General features: G+C 36.3%; 1 protein-coding gene across 1 annotated transcript; it reads left to right on the forward strand.

Annotated features, from left to right (window-relative positions):
• Window positions 1-3,856: 3,856 nt before the first annotated feature.
• Hk (potassium voltage-gated channel subfamily A regulatory beta subunit hyperkinetic) lies at window positions 3,857-19,561 on the forward strand. Its single transcript, XM_018543650.1, has 9 exons — window positions 3,857-4,001; window positions 7,858-8,093; window positions 11,188-11,401; window positions 13,180-13,307; window positions 15,070-15,276; window positions 15,799-15,896; window positions 16,205-16,261; window positions 16,568-16,774; window positions 17,535-19,561. Exons 1-9 carry the CDS (start codon window positions 3,877-3,879, stop codon window positions 17,634-17,636), a joined length of 1,374 nt encoding a protein of 457 aa, XP_018399152.1. The 5' UTR covers window positions 3,857-3,876; the 3' UTR covers window positions 17,637-19,561.
• The last annotated feature ends 466 nt before the right edge of the window (window positions 19,562-20,027 follow it).

Consider the following 20,027-nt stretch of genomic DNA (forward strand, 5'->3'; position numbering starts at 1 on the left):
GGGTCAGTTGCGTGTCGGCGCGGCGGATCTGCAATGCGGCGTTGCCGTTGAGACCGTTGATTCACAAAACCCTTCTTCCTACGCCGATTATACCGACCCGTTTGTGTGCGTGCTCGTGTATGCGCGATTGTGTCGCATGTGCTGCGCGAGCGCGCGCGCGCGCACACACGAGGAGCGGCGCGGGGAGGGATAGCGCTGAACGCGGTTATACACACAAGTTTCCCCGTTTCTCTTCAAACACGCTTCTTTTAGCGATGCTTTTTGCCAATAAGCTTGTAAGCATAAGTATCTAAAGCATTCGCAGATGCTCTTATCCAAGGAACACGTCGATAAAAAACAATCCAAATGACTCTGCTTTCATTCTTAATATTTAAACGTTATTTTGACTTTCATGATGTTAAAGTGAAATAATTTTGACTCTCTTATTGGTGCGTTCCTCGGTACTCGCACTGTATTATTTAATCTATTTTGATCGAGAAGAGACGGTAACTAAATTGTATAACTCTCGCAAAAGTAGAATTATATTGAATTTTACTTTCTTCTCGTAACTTCTTTTGCTTGTAGATAAATACTGTACAGCCTTGACCAGAGCTGCGAAGCGCCTTCAATTTATTACGTAAGGAAAAATTGGTTTTGACTTTTATTGGTCTTTTTCCTAGAAAAGGGGATGTGATAAAAGCCAAAGGTGGATTAACAAAATATTAAAATTGATATAAAAGTAAATATTACACCACTTTTTCCAATAAAACCGTTTTTCAATTTACGTTTCGTTAGATATGGAACGTTTGTATGGGAGTGCTTTATGGCCAAGGCTGTACTACTGTTGTGTGCAGGGTAAAAATAAAATCAAATTTTTTCGAACTCTCTCTTTCATTTATAATTGCCGAGAACATCCTAGATTTATTCGTGAGAAAGGAAAGGGAAGATATACTTTCTGAAAATTCCCCGTCATGATTGCGTTTAAAGGCACCGAGAGACGCGCTTTTGTTTGCCTAATATATACAAGAGAATTGGTGTGCAACCGTAGAAAAACGGGCACCGCGGTCGTGTCGTTCCTGTATATAGTTCCTCCGAAAGGAAATTTAACGCGCGCATGCGCCGCTGACGATGCGGAAGGCAGAATCTAGAATAATGCTCGATAGAATAATGCTGAGTCGTGTGGTAGCACGACGACGACGACGGCGAACGTCGCGTTTTCGAAATCATCGAATCGACGACTTCTTGCCAGTTTCATAAACGATATACGAGGCATAAAGAGAAGCGTTACTCTCTTTTCTCACGTCGCGTCGGACCGAATTCTTAGACCGTTCGACTCGACTCATCGCGCGATATATTATGGCCTACATTCTTGAATCTATACCGCGTATGAAAATCTATAATATACGTAACGTGTACTGTAGTAATTTTCGTGTGCGACATATTTTTCGAGAATAATAATAATGTGAGAGAGAGAGAGGGAGCACATGTCGTCATGCCAAAATGGTTTTACAATTGGTGATTGAAAATCACTTGTCAATTAATACCGATTTATGTCCAAAGTTACATTGTGATTTGTTATTCTGAAAATCCCATCTAGTTACTTGCGACGCGTGAAAACTCGTACAAATTTTCTCGCAGCATTGAATCAGAAGATTCTAATTACATTAATTACAGAGTTCCGGTTATCTCAATGAAAATTTTAGTAGATTTAACCAGAACATTCTGATTCGCTCATTTTTTTTATTAAAATTCTAATTACCGATCTATAGACATTTCTTTTAGTGTTCTTTGGATAAAGTGTCTGTTCGGATAACAATAAATTTAAAATTGAGACAGACGTTTTAAAGACGTCTAAATTGGATGTCTAGAAAAGTCTTTTAATGATCTTCAAGACGTCTTATGTTTTCGGACGTGCATTTTGGATGGAACGTGTACGACTATTACGACCGCGTCGCGGTCGAGGGTTCGAGGTCAGACACGATCAGACGACATCGGAGCTATAAATTCGCACGGTGTTATACAAAGCTACCTCTCCATAATTCGCAAACGCAAACGCAGAATGACGTATTGTCACGCGCAAGATAAACACACGGACTAACCGCAATGAATTGAACTCTGCAACAGCATTGACATTTGAAACTTTTAAAGCGTTGACATTTGAATTTAAATCAGACTGCGAATAATAGATGTTTTCCAATTTGTGATACAAATCGACACGAGCACCGTCCTGTCTTTGTTACTCAAGTAGAGAGAGAGAGAGAGAGAGAGAGGGAGAGAGAGAGAGAGAGAGAGATAGAACGCCGTTTGTGTTGTTGATTCGTGTGACCAAATGAAAAGCAACCTATGTAGAGATATAGCTTAACTCGTGTCGCCTCGTGCGCCTTCCGCGACAAATTTCACGTTTTTAGCGCGGGAGTCGGAGAGGTGCGCGCTCGCGCGCGCGCGCGCGCGCAGCGAGGAGGTGAAGGGGCGCGCGCAGCAGCCACGATCATGACGGAAAGGGAGGGGAGGGGGGGCAGTGGGGAGGTCGGAGGGTTGCACGGGGGTTGCATCGCGCTCCTCTGCCACCAAAGAGGAGAAAGGTGGGAATCGGCAGCGGGTGTCGAGCGGTGTGCGCGCAGTGTTACCTACGTGCGGGGAGCACGACACTCGCCGTCTCTTTCTCTCTCTCTCTCTCACTCTCTATTTCTGTCTCTCTCTCTCTCTCTCCTTCTCTTTCTCACCGGACTCTCTTTCTCCCATCCTCACTCACTTTCCCCCATTTTTACCGATGTTCCGTTCGAGATTTGTGTGTGTTCCTTTATGAAAGCTCGTTATTGCCGCGCCGCGCCGCGCCGCACGATCGGTCCGCAAGCGCGCACTTATGCCCGCGTCCGATCCGCGGCTGTCCGATAATGCCCGTTATCGTCGCCGCGCGCGTTACGTGACCCGCGATACACGCGCGTTACGGGTGTCTACGTCCGCGGGCACGGCGACGGGCACCGGCGACCGACGAGTAGCACCGGTCCTCGTGACGTTGTGCTGACGCGATCGTCGGGTGACGACCGATGATGATGGATCGTAACGCGAAACTGTAACAACCCCCCCTGCCTATAACAGTTCGCGATCGTCGCCGTCGCACCCGGCGTCCCCCGATCATCCTTTTGGCATTGACGGCCGCAACGGTTATATAGGGGTAGATCGAATCCCCTATAGTTTCATATCGACCATACCCGACCCGTCACTCGGAGCGTTTCGACCCGGTCTGCGGAGATCCGCGGAGTCGGACGTGTTATCGAGGATAACCGCGAAAAGGAACCACCACCGATGTCACCCCACCTTCTCCCTCCCCTGAGCGCGGATTCTGCTGACTGCTAGCACGAGAAAGTTCTCCGTGAAGTTTATGCTCTTTATAAAAAGTGGTGCCTAAAAGCGTGATTATATGTCTCTTGACTGTGTGTGTGTGCGTGTGTGCCTGTGTGCGAGGGAAGGAAAATTTAATTAGTGCCTATATATATATACGCATCGCACGTGCAATAATCACGAGATTGATTCGAATCAACTCGATTGATCACCCATATAGTCTGTACATACACGCATTTCGGTGATAGTTTCCGATTACGATTTGCGATGCCCGTTCGCCACGCGCCAAAGATCGCGCCCAAGATTCGAGACGAAGAGAAAGAGCGCGGTACGGAGCAGCAAGACCGAGGAGAATTTCTCGCGTTGAAATAAAATCTACAGGAGGCTTCGAGCTTATATTTCATAAAGCGCGTTTCAACGGGCATGATTGCCGCATTAGGAGTCAAGTACGCGTGTACCGTGTCCACACCGTGATATCGGCCTGCTCTACTACGTCCTCCCTCCCTCCGAAAGTGTTTCCAATTTAGACTGAAACATACCACAACGGCATCAGCGATGTCACGATTAATGCTGTGTAATCTTGGCAATACCTCGACTACGGGAAATGATACGAACAACAACGCAAACACGAACAGCAGTATGGAGGACGACGATTCTTATCCACTGCCTACAATTTATCGGTACGTAAATAAAACATACTCTATGAATTGAGGTATCATATTTAAATCATGAGAAAAAAAAGAGTACATATATATGTACACCTTTTAAAGAAAGATGATACTTTAGGGGTGGAAGGAGGAGCGATTTTTTTTCCCACATTAGATATGTATACATGTATTTAACAAAATTTCTAAAACATATAATTTTTGACAATTATTTTATTATTAATATAATTTTAATTAATGATCAGAAAGGTTTTAGGATCTCAAAAAGAGTACGGCTAGTTTATCCGCGAATGAGTCAAAGGATTTCACTCATTGTCGTGAGTTCGCGACGAAAGAGGAAAGAAGCAAACGATATCGCGGCGATGTGGGATATCTGTGAAATATATCGTGCGCGTTTCAATTAAAGTTGTCCTACCCAAACGTCCCTCCCATTAATTTCGCGATAGACGCGAGAGAACGAACAACTTTAATTTCAATCCTTTCGGGTCTGGTAGTTTTATTTCGAAAGGAAAATAGAATTAAAATTTCTATTCGAAATTTTAAAATATATCAACCGCGAGTCTCGTAAAAGATGGAGAATTTATTATATGTATACGTTAATCCACGCGAAAAGAACGATTTTGCTAAAATAATAAAATATTACTTAATTACTTACAAATCTGGCAATAATTATGTTAGTCAAAATAATTATGTAGGATGCTCAAGTTGATTAGATGTTGGCTAGAATGTCAAAACTTTTTGCACTTAGTGACACTAATTTAGTGCGTTGATATGAAAATTAGAACAGGCATAGATCTGAAAATAATTACGTTGGACCATCGAAATAATTATTTAAGATGCTTAAGTGATAATAATTTAGGAATTTGCGAATTCAAGATCATTCTATTCTTGTTCACCGAACAAACAAGGATACAATTATATTTGTATGCACTCGGATGAAGTTTCTGAACATAGTCCATTATCACTATGCTTCAGTGTCCTACATAATTATTTTGACGGTCTCCTCAACATAGTTAAAGTTTCAAATCTGCGCCAGCTCTAATTTTTGTATACCCGAGCAATTAAAACCAATCTTCTCCAGTACACAACTAACAAATAAAAAGATTCCTATAGAAACTTGTAAAACTTACACCTATTTATTTTCATCTCTGTTTCGTTGTTTGCCACAACACGCAAAAGCCAATCTGGCTTTTGTATCGTCTGGCTACTCTCGGTTTTTTTTTTTTTCCCTATACATTCCGTTCCGCTAAACGCTATTATATCGATCGAACGTCGTTCCGCGTCTCGCTCCACAACAAACGGATTATCGGGGATATTTCGGCAGGGCTTTAATTATTAAACGCGAGTAATTTACAAAGCAATCGCGTCTAGGTAATGTGTCGGGGCAAAGTGATCGGTATACACGATACACCGGGCACTCGAGCGAAAGACGATATTCCCCGACCCGAGACCTATCGCCTCTCTTCTACCCTCCGTTGCTCCTTCGTCCCTTGCGCACCGGTGACCCACATCGCGGTGGTGGCGGACTCGCAGTGGTAGTTTTAGCTTTTAAAGGGGCACAGACGTAGCGCGTGTCTCTGGACGCTCCCAGATGTTCTTGGAAGGCTGCGCCTTTCTAAGGCTGCGCTCGCGAACGATCGACCGAGCTCACTCGAGCTGAGCGAAATTCAAACACGAGTAACTCGACGAGGATGTGCCACCGACGACGATCGTCGGTATCCAATGACGCTTGGCTATGCCATCGCATCCCCTCGCACCCCTCAACTCGAGCGAGTTGCGAGAGCATTGGGGTGTATTAGCTTACTTAGACTCGGTTGCATCAACGTCACTTGTAGCTAACTTTGGCTGCAATAAGTTTTTCTCCTTTGGGTTTATGTCATGTATTATATAAAACTGTAATCTGAGAAGGGGGGGGGAGGGAGACAGAGAAAAAGAGAGAGAGAGAGAGAGAGAAAGAAAATTGCTGAACTAAACTTACTAAGGTCTATTTTTATCAATATAGATTAACTATCATCTCGGGTTAATTTACTCTTTATCTTTTTCTAATTCTTAGAACTAGAAGAAGATAAAAAGTAAGTTAAAGTCGAGATTAAAATTAATTTTCCCTTACAGAAATCTAATATTGAATATTGAAAGGCCAATACTGAAAGGTAGTAATTAATTATTTATTTTAAGTATTATAACAACACTGTTCAGTATTTATAGTACTCTATAAATTCTAAAATTAATTACTATCTTTCCGTAATAAATTGACCAGTATTAAATTAGTCAGTATTAAATTTCTGTAAGGATACGTTGGTATAGACGAGCTGTATACGATAGATGGAAGCATAAATGACGTGTACGACGTTGATATACGGAGACATTTTAGATGAAAACAAAATTTGCACGCCTCAAAATATTTGAGTTACACGGACGAATAATGTTTCAACGTCTGTCCTGCTCGCGACTGATGTCTACATGTTCGTCGAATTATTCATGTTTGAATTTTGGCCAAGTCGGTGTGCACATGACTAGAAGTCAAACGATTCGTGTCTACGTAATAGTAAGCTGGCGATTAGTCGGTGTTTATAATCATTATGTATATTTAGTATCTTCATACTCAGTTACAAATGTATTAATTTGCGCTTTTGCACTTAATAAGAAAGCGACAAATATTAATTCAAAATATGAAATACAACGCGTAAAAACACCACTTGGAAAGATTATTAATAAATTTTGTATTCCTTTCCTCTCTTACATTAGGAAAATTAATTTAATGCCTTCAGTAAATTTAATTAAAATATTTGTTAACAATCAAATATTTTGTTACTATAATCAAAAATTTAATTGCTTCTGCAAAACACATTTTTCGTGTTTGTAACTAATGGAAAGATTTGCTTTTACTAACTAAACAGTTTTGTTTAGTACATTTTAATTGAATATTTTATTAGTAAAGTTTTGATTTATAGAGTAAAATATTTTATTTTTTAATGTGATTTTAAATAAAAACTAGATTTGCGATACAAAAACAATTTTTACTGATATTCAAATACGTTTAAAAGCTTAAGATTTAAAAATAAAAAATCTTTTCAAGTTGTTTTGGCTCAACGTTAATCAGAAATTATCGATATAACTGAAAACTTTGGAGAAACCAAAGTTATAATGAGCTTGTGTTATATAGTATTATAGTAAGACAAAGAGAGAGAGGGAGAGAGAGAGAGAGAGAATACTATACTAATAAGGCTGTGATAATGCAGGAGCAACCAAATATTTTCTCGCAATCACTGATTGTTAATTAAAACACAAATTAAAATATGTGGCAATTTTTTTTTATCTTAACAATAATATATAATACGGAATTATTTAATAAATAGATTTATTTAACAAACATTATTCTGGGACTCGTATTTCTTCGAATTTCATTTGTACGAAATTTTTGAATCAGTTCTCTCTCTACAATTTTATTTAATTCTGGAGTTAAATAAAAGTACAATTAACTATAATTTTATTTGAAAAATGATAAAGTTTCAGTCAGGTAAATCCTGACGATACCTTGAAACTTTGCTATTTAATGATTCAATCAGTTTCCCATTTCGAGTTCGTGTTTCAGCGAACGTTTACTCGATATTAAATCATCGAGACATTTAAAATTACTCTTGGAAATTAGAAAATTTAAAAAGAAGGACTTTTAAAAGACGGGATGAACTCGCGCGACAGACCATAATTGCATAACTTCCCTTGTAAAGTGTCTAAGGAAAAATTTCTGATCGTGTACCATCCAGTGCTCCCAGCTGGGACGTCCCGATCGACCGATAGTCACACGGGACGTACAATACGGTGACGTATATCGACATCGATACGCGATAACTCTTGCACGTTGTATGCGCAGCTGCCGTGCACCCATAGCAAGTTTGGATTGCATGGAAGAGTTCAACGGCGGCGGCGGCGGCGGTGGCGGCGGCGGTGTAGACTCGGGCGTGCACTGCAGCAACACGACCGGAACGAAAGAACAGCTACTAACTAGCTGCATTGCCGCACAAGCGCAACGTTTGCAGCACCCCTCGCCAGGTATTCGCTACCGCAACTTGGGCAAAAGCGGTCTACGTGTTTCCAATGTTGGATTAGGTACGCTGAATGTATTTCGTCTCTGATCTCGTAGAGAGTCATCTTCTCTGGGATCTCCGAACGCGTGAACGCTATCTCTCTTCGGGGGAGATATATTGTCCCTAGACCCTCCCTCTCATTTCTCACAGGGCGATAGATATACCTGCGGCCGAATCGATCCCGGAAGTGCATATCCGCTACCGGCTATCTCGGACTTTTATCGCGGTCCGTCCAATACCGCCGGTTGTCCGATTTCAAGTTTTCATTATTTATTTTACAACCCACCCTCCCACCACGATTTTGTTGCGAACGCGGATGTATAATATGTACGATGCACTACGACCGGCATTCATAGCTCGTTCTTTTAATTTAATTTTAAGATTATCTTAATATCTTTGAACTTATGACATCTTAAGATTACAATTAAAATCACTTTAAAGTACTTAAAAGTATTCAAGACAGTTTGAGATATAAAATCTATTACATTGTTGTGAAAAATTTGTGTCAAATTTAAAACATTTTTCACGCGCGTGTCCAAAACGGTCTACTCAAACTTTTTAATTGTGTTAATTTAACACAAGATGAATATGTTAAAAAGCAACATAGACGTTATGTAAAAACATTGCGACAAAAAAAGAATATATTTATACACACTATTTATAAGCGCGAACTGTGGAAACATATTTTTTCAGTATAATTAACATTTATGATATGTTAAATTAATACATATTTAATTTATTCAGTTTAGAATTTACGTTTTAAAACATATTATTTTTTCAAAAAATATTGAATATTTTCACAAAAAATCCTTGAATAACATAATTATTTTAAATTAATATTTAAATATGTTAAAAATTCAACACAAAGTTTTAACTAGGATATGAGTGAACCGTTTCTAACACAAATATAAAATGTTTTTTATTGTTTATGAATACCGGTCTATGATTCATAGCTGATTTGAGTTCGACGATTTAAACACACAATTTAAATAGGAAGCTCATTCTATAATTTTGTGAATGTAATTGTAAGTAATCGTAATTGTAAGAAATTATCAAAACCATAGTTGAATATTCCACTATGATAAGTTATTTCTTACGATTACAATTCTTATATACATGCTATACGCAATTGTAGAATGGACTGTGCATGCTTATCTACGCAAACACGTTTCGCTGTATATCTAGTTCGAGAATAAACGCTTAATTACTAGTTTTTCTTCCGTTTCAAATACTAATTTTTTAGAGAAACATTTTCTTTAAAATTTAAAAGAAATAGTATCGTAATCTACTTTTCTTCGTTAAAAATTGTAACAATAACGTCCATTTCGACCAATGTAGCTTAACTTTAATCTTGGTTTAATTTACTCTTTATCCTTTTCTAATTCTTACAATCAGGAAAAGATGAAAAGCAAGTAAAACTGAGATTATAGTTAATCTGCAGTGGTAGAAACGAGCATAAGAAAATTAAGTTTAATAAATGCAAAAACAAATGAGGATAAAAAGTGATTAAGAACGACATAAAAAAAGATTGAGAAAGTAACAAATAGTACATTTATTTAAAAAAAAATGACTAAAAAGAGAGGACGAAAAGAATAATAAAATATTATAATTAAAAATTATGTGACATATTAATTTTGCAATATAATTTTTTTTTTGTAAAAAATTAATTATATAAATATAAATAGTTCTGCAATATTTTTTATAAAAAAATCCATGTTTACATCTCTAATATATATCTATTAATTTAAAGTAAAAATTAAGGAGCTTACTCCCACGATGTTAGTTTATTCTGATTCTATAAATTCTTCCACAATTATCTCATTTATCATTTCTTAAAAGCTTCATATCTTTCTTTGCTATAATTTTATGCCAGTACACACAACTGACTGGATATGTCTGAAGCGTGAATTCGAAACAATTTGCTAATAGGTGCTGTAGAATTAGGCTAATAGATTTTAAAGACTCAAGAAACGAATTAGACAAATCGCATGGCTGAGCTAGCAACACGAAACTCCGTACTTTAAGCTTAATTTATAATTGACAACGGCAATTTCGTGGGTCGTCTCTGGTCGTGTTCCTCTATATACCCTGCCAGTATATACTAATCTATAATATACGTAATCGTAAACTATAGATTTTCAGTATTCGCAGTGTATATTGGAACATGGTCGTAATAGGTATTATGTACTCTGTTAAATATCAAAGGAACATTGGTAACTCTCAATCTCTCAAGTTGAAAAGATAACATTTTGTTATCTCTAACTTTCATGTGTATCTAAACTAAATCAATATATTTTTTATTAGTTTTGAAATAAACAACATTTACATTAAAATATGTATGCACTTAACGATGAGTAATAAACTAAATTCAAATTTAACACTTTTTTTTTAATTAAACGGTTTAGGTTCTTTAAATTAGTTAAGGTCTTACAATTAGTTAAATTAACGACATATTATCCCAACAAACGTAAATGGATTGGAATGGATTAAAGTGGATTTAGATTTTCAGAAATGCGGATTTATGAATGTTAAAATAAATCCTTTTCAATCCTGAATACATTTTTATTTATTTATAGGAATTGTACGGCATATATCTGTATGCTTTTCAATCTAAAAGTGATTTTAGCTTTTTCAGTGCATCGTCAATACTGTTCATTTCAAAATTTTGAATAGAAAACGCAGTTTTTTCAATCCAATTGCATCCAATTGAATCCAATTGAATAAAAAAAAACCTGTTTAAAATATGCATTCGATAGACAAAATGTCCAATCCATTTTAATTCATTTTCGTTTGCTGGGATGTAGGAGTAGTGGTGACCTATAGAAACGATGAAAAATAATTCAAATTAAATATAACTTGACATGATATTTAACAGTGTACCATTGTTATTCTGACTTCGATATAATAAAAAAAAAACACAGCAATATGACTCTATCGTCATTTGTGGATAAAAATGGTTAAAAATCGAGTCTATATCTCTGGTCTTGCGCGCCAGCAATTCATTTTCCTATGTAATAAACGTTTCGTTTCAAGACAGACGTAATTTTAGTCGCGCGGGAAAACGCCGCTGAAAACGTAGGTCGCCGATGTCGCTTGATTTGGTTTTATGGGCGCAGGAACGTGGACCACATTCGGCGTGGGCGGCTGCAGCAACGAGGAGACCGCGGAGGCCGTCGTGGCCCTCGCCTACGATAGCGGGATTAATGTATTCGACCTGAGCGAGGCGCACAGCGGCCACCGCGCCGAGATCCAGTTCGGCCGTATCCTGCTGAGACGCGCCTGGAATCGTTCCAGTTACGTCGTCACGACGAAAATTTATTGGAACACCAAGTGAGTAGAGCGCCGTCCAGGGTCTTCGCGCGTGTCTCGGTGTCATTGGTGGCGTCGTCATCGTCATCGTCGTCGTCGTCGTCATTGATGGTGGTGTTTTTAGCGAGCATTGATGATATAGTGGAGCTGGGTAGTGGCTCTCGACGTGCTCTCTCGGTGGCTCTCGATGTTGTAACGCTACTGCACGCGAAAGCGCGGTCTTTTCCTTTCCTTTTTTTTTCTTTTACTTTCTTCTCCTTCCTTTCTTTCTTTTCTTTCTTTCTTTTCTTCTATCTTTCTTTCTTTAGACGTGTATGCTTATCGATCGATGGCTTCAGTGTAATCGAACTTACTCGCCCATCGGCCTGCGAACTTTATCCTTCGCGTATCCTTGCCAGCTAGAAATGATTAATTGAATCGACGTTAGTCGAATTGCCGATGTCAAATGCTAATTGATATTTTTGTCGTCTCGATATCATCGTAATTGTTCTTATATTAATTTAGTATAAAATGCGAATATTTGTACAAAATTTTTATTCACTTTCGACCAATGTGTCATTTAATGAAGGCAGTATTTCTCGGAACAACTAATACATATAGTAACTATACATATATCAATTATAATTTTCCACTCAACGATATATACATGTACTGTATTATTTTATATTGTTGAGTAGGAAATTATATGAAATAAAAGTACATAAGTGTGTTATACATGTATTGTATTATTGAGTAGGAACTTATAGTATGATGTAATGTCGTTTGTGTTCTGCAGATATATACATATACTATACTTTCCGACTTTGCGTCGAATCGATGTAAAATTGACCGTAGGAAAGTAGAACATTTATGGCAATATTGTTCAATTAACGTAACAATGATTACGATGAAGTTGATAATAAAAATATCAACCAGTATTCGCGACATTAACTATTTATTGACACATCGACATCCAGTCGACGTCGACGTCGACTAATCATTTCTAGCTGGGCTTATAATAGCGTATTCTGTGTACACTAAGCATGAGATGCTTAGACACTGTGCGTAATGCTTGTATACCAAATCGTAAAAGTAGATAAAATTGAGGAAAATCGACAAGGTTTTCTTTTAAAAATCTCCGAAATTCTTTTTTTTTTTTTTTTATGATTTTACAGTCATTAAGAAATATATAAGGGAAACTATATTATCTTAAAACTAATCTCCGATTTCTCGAAATCGCAGAATTGAATTCTTTTTGTCGATAAAGAAATTCCTGCCAGTCATTAGTATTAACTTGAAGGTTATTTTGATACCTTATCACATATCGTATTTACTGATCATATTAAACATCTTATATACCGATATACAGAAAAAGACAGAACCTTTCCTTACGACACTTTTTTACGCGCGGATTACAAACGGCGTGTCATCGATAATTAGTCGGCGACGGTTTTACTCCGCAGGCGTCCCGTATAAGTTATATCGCTTTTATTTTTAGGATTGTAGAACTCGATAGGGAGACACATCGTGCAGAAGTGAATCTCGGTACGAGACGGCCTCGTTTAATATCAAGTGGATGGCGCGCGAATATGAGGCTTCGCCTTGACACGTGGATCGATAACTAGGTTCCCGTGCATCGAGCCGTCGTTATTTTGCCGTTGTTGTTTCGGTTCGTGTTCGATAACGTGCATTCGTAACGAAGGAAGCAAGGAAACGTGCCATTACGTGTCTCATATCTGCCTCTTATGATCCCTATCTACCATTTAATTCCGTTTTGCAGCGTCTAATAAGATTGATAATATCTGCCTATTCTTAAATAGGACCGAGGGTCGCGGGCTATCGCGGAAACACATTATCGAGTCCGTGCAAGCTTCGCTCGTCAGGCTGCAACTGTCGTACATCGATATTGTCATGATCCACAAAGTCGATCCAATGTGTCCGATGGAAGGTAACTTTCCAATTCCTCTTTCTCTTGCGAGTAATATTCAAAGATTCGAATCCTCTCTCTCTCTCTCTCTTTTTCTCTCTCTTTCTCTCTCTTCCTCGTCTCCATTCCATCGTTCAAATACATACGGCACTTCACTGCACAAAGCGTGCTACGATACTGTGATATGTATATATATATATATACTGTAATTCCGACAATAACTTTACATGAAGATGCCCGTCACGATAACGCACAATTTAGCATGAGTAGAAAAGAGAAACACATTTTTATTGTTTCTGCTATATAAGAAGGCGAAGAGAGATGATTGTTCAATATTGAAGAATTAATATTAAAATAGATTAGATATAAGAAACAATATCGTGTTACCAGAATGTTGCTTTTTCGTCTTTTATTAGATTTGTTACGCGTGCTTTTAATTCATTTCGATTTCTTCTAGGAAAGTAATCTTCAATGATAATTTATTTAAAAATTAATAAGAAACAGAGCTATGAGCCTAAAAATTCATTGAATTATAATATAGATGGTAAATTAATTATGTCCATCTATATTATAATTCAACGAATTTTTAGGCTCATAGCTCTGTTTCTTCTTATTAATTTTTAATTTTATTGAGCCTTATTATAATTATATAATAATTTATTTAATTTCAGTTTGAAAAGTTTATGATCGATTATTATTATTGAGTAGTTCATGATTTCTATTAGATTTTTTCATTAATTTAAATATTAAGAGCTTGAAACATCTCATTTTTCATCAATAATAGATTTGAAAGTAGTTTCCTATGTAAGAATATCCTATGATAATTTTGCAATAAATTTTACTTTTCTTTGGATAAAGGTAAAATTATTTATCAAGGCCGTCTACAAAAGTCGAATATAAAACTATAATTTAAACTATAAAAGGAAATTATTATCCTGATAGCACGCATGTACAAAATCGAGGTATATAACTGTTTTAGATATGCATATTATATGTACGATTGGCATTATACCTAAGATTGGATTTTGGATTGATATTGAATCCATAGTGTTATATTATATGTAATAAGATCTCGTAGAACGAGAAAAGAGATACTTTATAATTAATAAAAATAAGGATTTTTATATCAATTTAAAATTTTACACTTTATTTTATTATACATTTTAGTTTTAAATTGTATAATGTAATTTTTCATAAAAAATCTTAGTCGATACATGACTTAAAGAAACTAGTAATGAAGTCACAAAGATCTTCACTGCGATGATGATTTGATGTTTGGCAGTTGCATTGTGCCGTAAATAGTTATCGTATGCTTCTTTCTGTACTCGGTATTTTTATGTGAAAATGGAAAGTCATTGTTGTAAAAGTATATGCATTCTACATGTTATATGTAATATACATACATATATATATATGTTTTATATGTATACAATATTTATATGTATAAATATAGACATTTATGTATATTTTTCTATTTATTTTCTTGTTATAAATATGTATTAACTTCTTGCGTTTACATATCGCGTTAATGTATGCTTTATATTATGCGAAAAATGTGTGCAAGAGAACTATCTAGCTATTTTACCTTTATCCTCACACGCTTTGAAACACACTTCCGCTCTCCCTTTTTTTTTTCTTCTTCGTAGATGTTATTTCATCGTAAAAGTAGAGATTCACGCATCGATTTTGCATCATTTACATCACGTATCTGACAATTTCTCACGATAAAAAATCTCGTTTGTGTTCTTTGTATCTCACGTATTCGCGTGATCTTATATTCCAGAAATCGTTCGCGCGATGAATTATGTTATAAGCAAAGGCTGGGTGATGTATTGGGGTACATCGCGATGGACACCCGTAGAAATTATGGAAGCCTATACGAATTGTCGGCAATTTAATTGCGTGACGCCTATTGTCGAACAAGCGGAATATCATCTGTTTTATAGAGAAAAACCTGAACTTTATATGCCAGAATTATATAACAAAATTGGTAATTAACTTATTTGCTTTTCATTAACATATTGACTGCCGAAAACGAGTTAACTCGTAATTGATGATTGACATTTGTAGATACTACTGATATACAATAGATCAGCTATTTAATTTAATGTTTTGGAAATAGAAATATAAATTTTTATTCTGAATTTTGGTAAAGAATAAATATAATTAAGTATATATATATATATACTTAATTATATTTATTCTTTATATATATATATATGTATATTTATATACTTAAATATACGTTCCGTCTTTTGTATTTATTAAAGAAATTATATTTACGTCTCGAGCTTATTCGTCTTTTAGCCTTATTATGCTTATATTGTTGTGTTAAATAGATATTAAAATAATATGCTGATATATGTATACAAAAATGATGCGTCGGGGATAAAGTTATCTAATCGTACAGCGGCAATCAACGTGTTAATAACACATAATATTATGAAATACCCATATGAGAAGAAATGTTTACAGTGATATATTTGAAATTCAATTGACAATCTTTTTGTAGGTGTTGGTTTAATGGCATGGTCTACAGTCACCATAGGAATGGTTTCTTCGAAGCCAGAAGATTGCGGAGTATCGTTCCTCTCGAGATCTTCTTATAAAGTAAATATTTAAAATAAATATATCTATGTTATATCTGTACGTATGTGTATATATATATAGTTATTTTTTAGTTACTTTTATTTGAGGAACAAAATTTATCTTATTTTTATCGAAAAAGCGTACATAAGTCTATAATATTATTATTTTCTGTTATACTTTTGTATTCCAAAAAAATTAAATTATGTCACTTTAATAAGTTGAGAAAGTAAATGAGATAGTCGCAAAAATATAGCAATTAAAATTTTGAATGAATCAAAGATATGATTCGAAAATGATAACAAAATAAAGAATAATTTTTATGATTTCAGAACAAATACTCTTCATTTAGTTGGACGGAGGATGAAACTCAGTCTTTGTATAAAGAGGTACGCGCGAGTATTAATATATTTTTAGAAACAAGGTGTTTACATAGAAAGTATAGTCATATAATAATTAAAGTTAAACATACTTCATCTATATTCATTAAATTTTGATCCATCAATATCATTAATTTATTATATATTATATTATTTATAATCATTGTTTAGAAATTATAATTTCTGATCAAACTGCAAGACCATTATTTTTATTGTTTTCATCATATAAAATAATAATTTCATAAAAAGTGTTATGCTAAAACACGAATCATGGACGTGTTTTTGATCGCATTAACGATTGTTTTTGCAATGCAGGAGTACGCGTGGAAAGACAAATCTGCAGATGAGGAGACTCGGAAATATTCGGACAAATTGCGGGACGTATGTGCTCTTGCCGAAAGACTGGGGTGTTCTTTCGGGCAACTGGCCATCGCGTGGTCTTTAAAGAATGAAAGTGTTCAGTGCCTTCTGCTCGGTGCATCCAATATAGATCAATTGTATGAGAGTCTCCAAAGCTTACAGGTAAACAAGCTGTTTTTCTTTTGCGGAAGACTGTTCTATATATATTTTAGATGATTAGCTAAAGATTAACTGATGAATTGAAAGTATAATATTATAGTTTTCTTACTCTTTAATGTCAAATATCGTAACGTCAAAAAACATACATAAACCGTTTCGCTTATCGATTTACGTTTGAGAACAATTTATCGAATATAAATATCTTTGATTTTAATCATTTTTTATTTGTTCATAATTTTTAACAATTACAATATTATGATATAATTTCTAGTGAAAAATCCTTATATCTCTTAAAACTTTTTCATATCTTTAATCTATGAAGGTTTCTGAAAAATAATTTAATATTCTTCTATTAGTTTTCTTTGGAAATTATAGAACGTGAAAAATCTTAGAATTTAAAAAAAAACTGTAGCATTTCTAAGGTTTCCAGTTTGTACAAAAAAAATTATAAAATTATATAAGAATTTTGAGAAATTCTGAATTTTATAAAGAAATTGAAAAAAATATATATATATTGTATGAAGAATTTAAAAACAGTTTTAGCTTGAAATCTTTTTATATTATAGATTTTTAGATAATAATCAGGACTGGATTAAAAAGCAAAGGTGTTCATGTGTGATTACATGCATTTGGTCATCCTTTATAAATAATACAAAATTATAGCAGTTTTTAACTCGTGATCTAGTAAAATGTGTGATCGGCTAATCAAGGACCGAAGTCCATTTGCAGTGGCAAACAGTAAAAAGAGTACGTGATTTTTCAGCTTATCCCGAAATTAAACGCGAACATAATGAGCGAAATCGAGAGGATTCTTGACAACAAACCGTCCCGACCGCCGATGATATCCACTCTGGCACTTAGATGACAATCGATGTGCCCCCACGGCAGCGGTGGGGGTTCTGTGGAAGAGGCGGGCAGTCCAAAGAGCGAGGGCGGCAACAGTCAGGATCAGGAGCAGACCAAGGAAGTGAACAACAAGTTGCCATTTTGTGAGATACAGTGAAGTTACATGCGGATGGTAAACCGTCTCGTTGCTCCACATGCTATTGACGCCCAACATCGGCCGGCCGAGGACTAACGCGGATGCGACTCGTCTCCGCTTTACATTTGGTCGCGACCTGGGGCGGGTCAAGTGCACACACGACCACGAGTCGACACGACAATATTTACCAATTACGAAGGAAGCCATCTACGGAAATTCGTCGCCTCTCCGACGACGATGAGAGCATTCATTCTCGCGGGGTATCCCCGAACTTCACCCACGATTTGTATCTCTCGTACGTCACACACTCGTGGACACTCGTAGATATGTAGATCGATAAACGCGACGTGTTTCATTGCGAGAGCCCATCTGTCTCCGTTGACAGAACCGCGTGTGCCTGCACGCTTTCGAAAACATCTCTTGGAACGGGTTACATTTGTTCCGTAAGCCGTAAATTTTTCTCTAATCTCCCTCCGTCAGGAGACTCATCTGTCCCGTTGGGGAGGTTTTTATTCGCGATTCCAAGTGTTCATTATTCTTAGCGTTAATAATCCCATTTGCTACACTCGTAGTGAGATAATCAGGAATTCGGCAGTGTGTCACGAGTGTCCACCAGACTACATTCGTTCTGCCATTCATTGGTCGAGTAAAAGCGACTTGCGGACAATTAAATTCGTACGGTATAGCACGATCATTTAAAAAAAAGTTTCGTCGTAGATCATAAGAATTTTATCAAGGATGATACTACCACAGCAGCGCTGCATTTTAAGTGCTCTACCCAAGTACTCTTCGCCCCTTAAAACATCTCATCCCCATCGATTTCGACGTCCAATACGTATTTCTTTCTGCTGTTCTACGCGCTTGATTCTTCGAATTTTACCCACCAGTTTATCTTCGCTTTCTCCGTTTCTCTATCTCCATCCTCTCTTCTTTCTAGTTTGTTTGAGGATCGAGAAACGATTGCGTTACGTAAGAGACGCGTGATACACAATATGAGCTAATAAAATACATCGCCGTGGATTTTTCGCTTTTACGAAGAATACTTCGCGCCTGTTTTCAGAATATAGGCATTGTACTAAAGGATGAATGCGGTTGAAAAACCAATTTTACGAGGAGTAATTGCGGAATAATTGAGCTGATGGAGTCCAGTAATCGAGTCAAGTCAGTAGAACAAATTTAGACGAACGATTCGTGGAAGAGTGAACTGCGGAGCGACGCTTTAATTCAAAGTCTGATTCAGTCTTATTAACTCGCCGGACTGATTCTTTAGACTTAATCAATTTCTTAATGGCTACATTCGAAATATTTTCGCTAAATATTCGCAAACTCGGTCAAACCGAATATAAATTCTACACTGATACACGATATATATATATGGGTTCATTCACTGACGAATCTTTGAAGATCCGGACTATGTACGAAAGATCTCTTTACTTGAATAGATAATCGTTTCTATCAAGAGAACGTCTGTTTGTTTACCGCACACACGATAGCTTTTCGCTTCGCTTTAATGCCATAAAGTGAGAAATGCAGCACATTTTTGAAGAAAGTGATTTATCTTGAAAAGAAACACAAAATTTGTAATATTCGACTATTATACCTTTGTGTGAAGTGTCGTTGCTCCTGAGCAATATTCTTTCGATTTACCTTGCCGTTTCCTCATGCCAAAATGTTAAAGTCATCAGCAGATGCGATTCGTGCCAAGCAAGCACCGTTTCGCCGATCATTCGGAACATTGCTCAAGTGTACGATCGTGAGAAATTTCTCGCTCCTGTAAAACTAATAATCTGTATAGACATGTATATATAAACGTGAAGTCTTACACATTTTGGACATGTTCATTGAAAAAAAAGTCTTGTATTAATTGGAATTCGGGTAGTCCGATCAAAGAGGTGCAACCAAGACACCCTCGTAGTGAAACAATCAGAATTCTGATTTATATAATCAAAATTTGTTTTATTTGTACTTTTTGTTGAGACAATTAGAACATTTTTTTTAATATAGAATTTATAGTTAACTTTTTTTTATTAGAGTTCGAGAAGAAAGCCTCGATAAGAATCTTTCTTTTGCGATATTATGTGTACTCCAAAATCTAATTTTATTTGTATCAAAATATTGTCAATCATATATTTTTGACTGATATCTTTCAAATGAGGAACACACGTTGATATTTTTACGCGTACGCGAGAATTTTCTTACGCATACCGTATCGATGTTATTGACATTCCACTTAATCTTGTCAACTCACTGATAAATGCCAAGTCTCTTGGAAAT

Source organism: Cyphomyrmex costatus, unplaced genomic scaffold (assembly GCF_001594065.2).
Source record: "Cyphomyrmex costatus isolate MS0001 unplaced genomic scaffold, Ccosl1.0 scaffold395, whole genome shotgun sequence".
Lineage (NCBI taxonomy): Eukaryota > Metazoa > Arthropoda > Insecta > Hymenoptera > Formicidae > Cyphomyrmex > Cyphomyrmex costatus.

What these genes read in the sequence shown, in the direction of transcription:
- Hk (XM_018543650.1), top strand. Translation starts at nt 3,877, where the DNA reads ATGTCACGATTAATGCTGTGTAATCTTGGCAATACCTCGACTACGGGA. An exon ending in CTCAGTCTTTGTATAAAGAG is followed by an intron (nt 16,262 to 16,567) that starts GTACGCGCGAGT and finishes TTTGCAATGCAG; the next exon opens with GAGTACGCGTGGAAAGACAA. An exon ending in AGAGTCTCCAAAGCTTACAG is followed by an intron (nt 16,775 to 17,534) that starts GTAAACAAGCTG and finishes GTGATTTTTCAG; the next exon opens with CTTATCCCGAAATTAAACGC.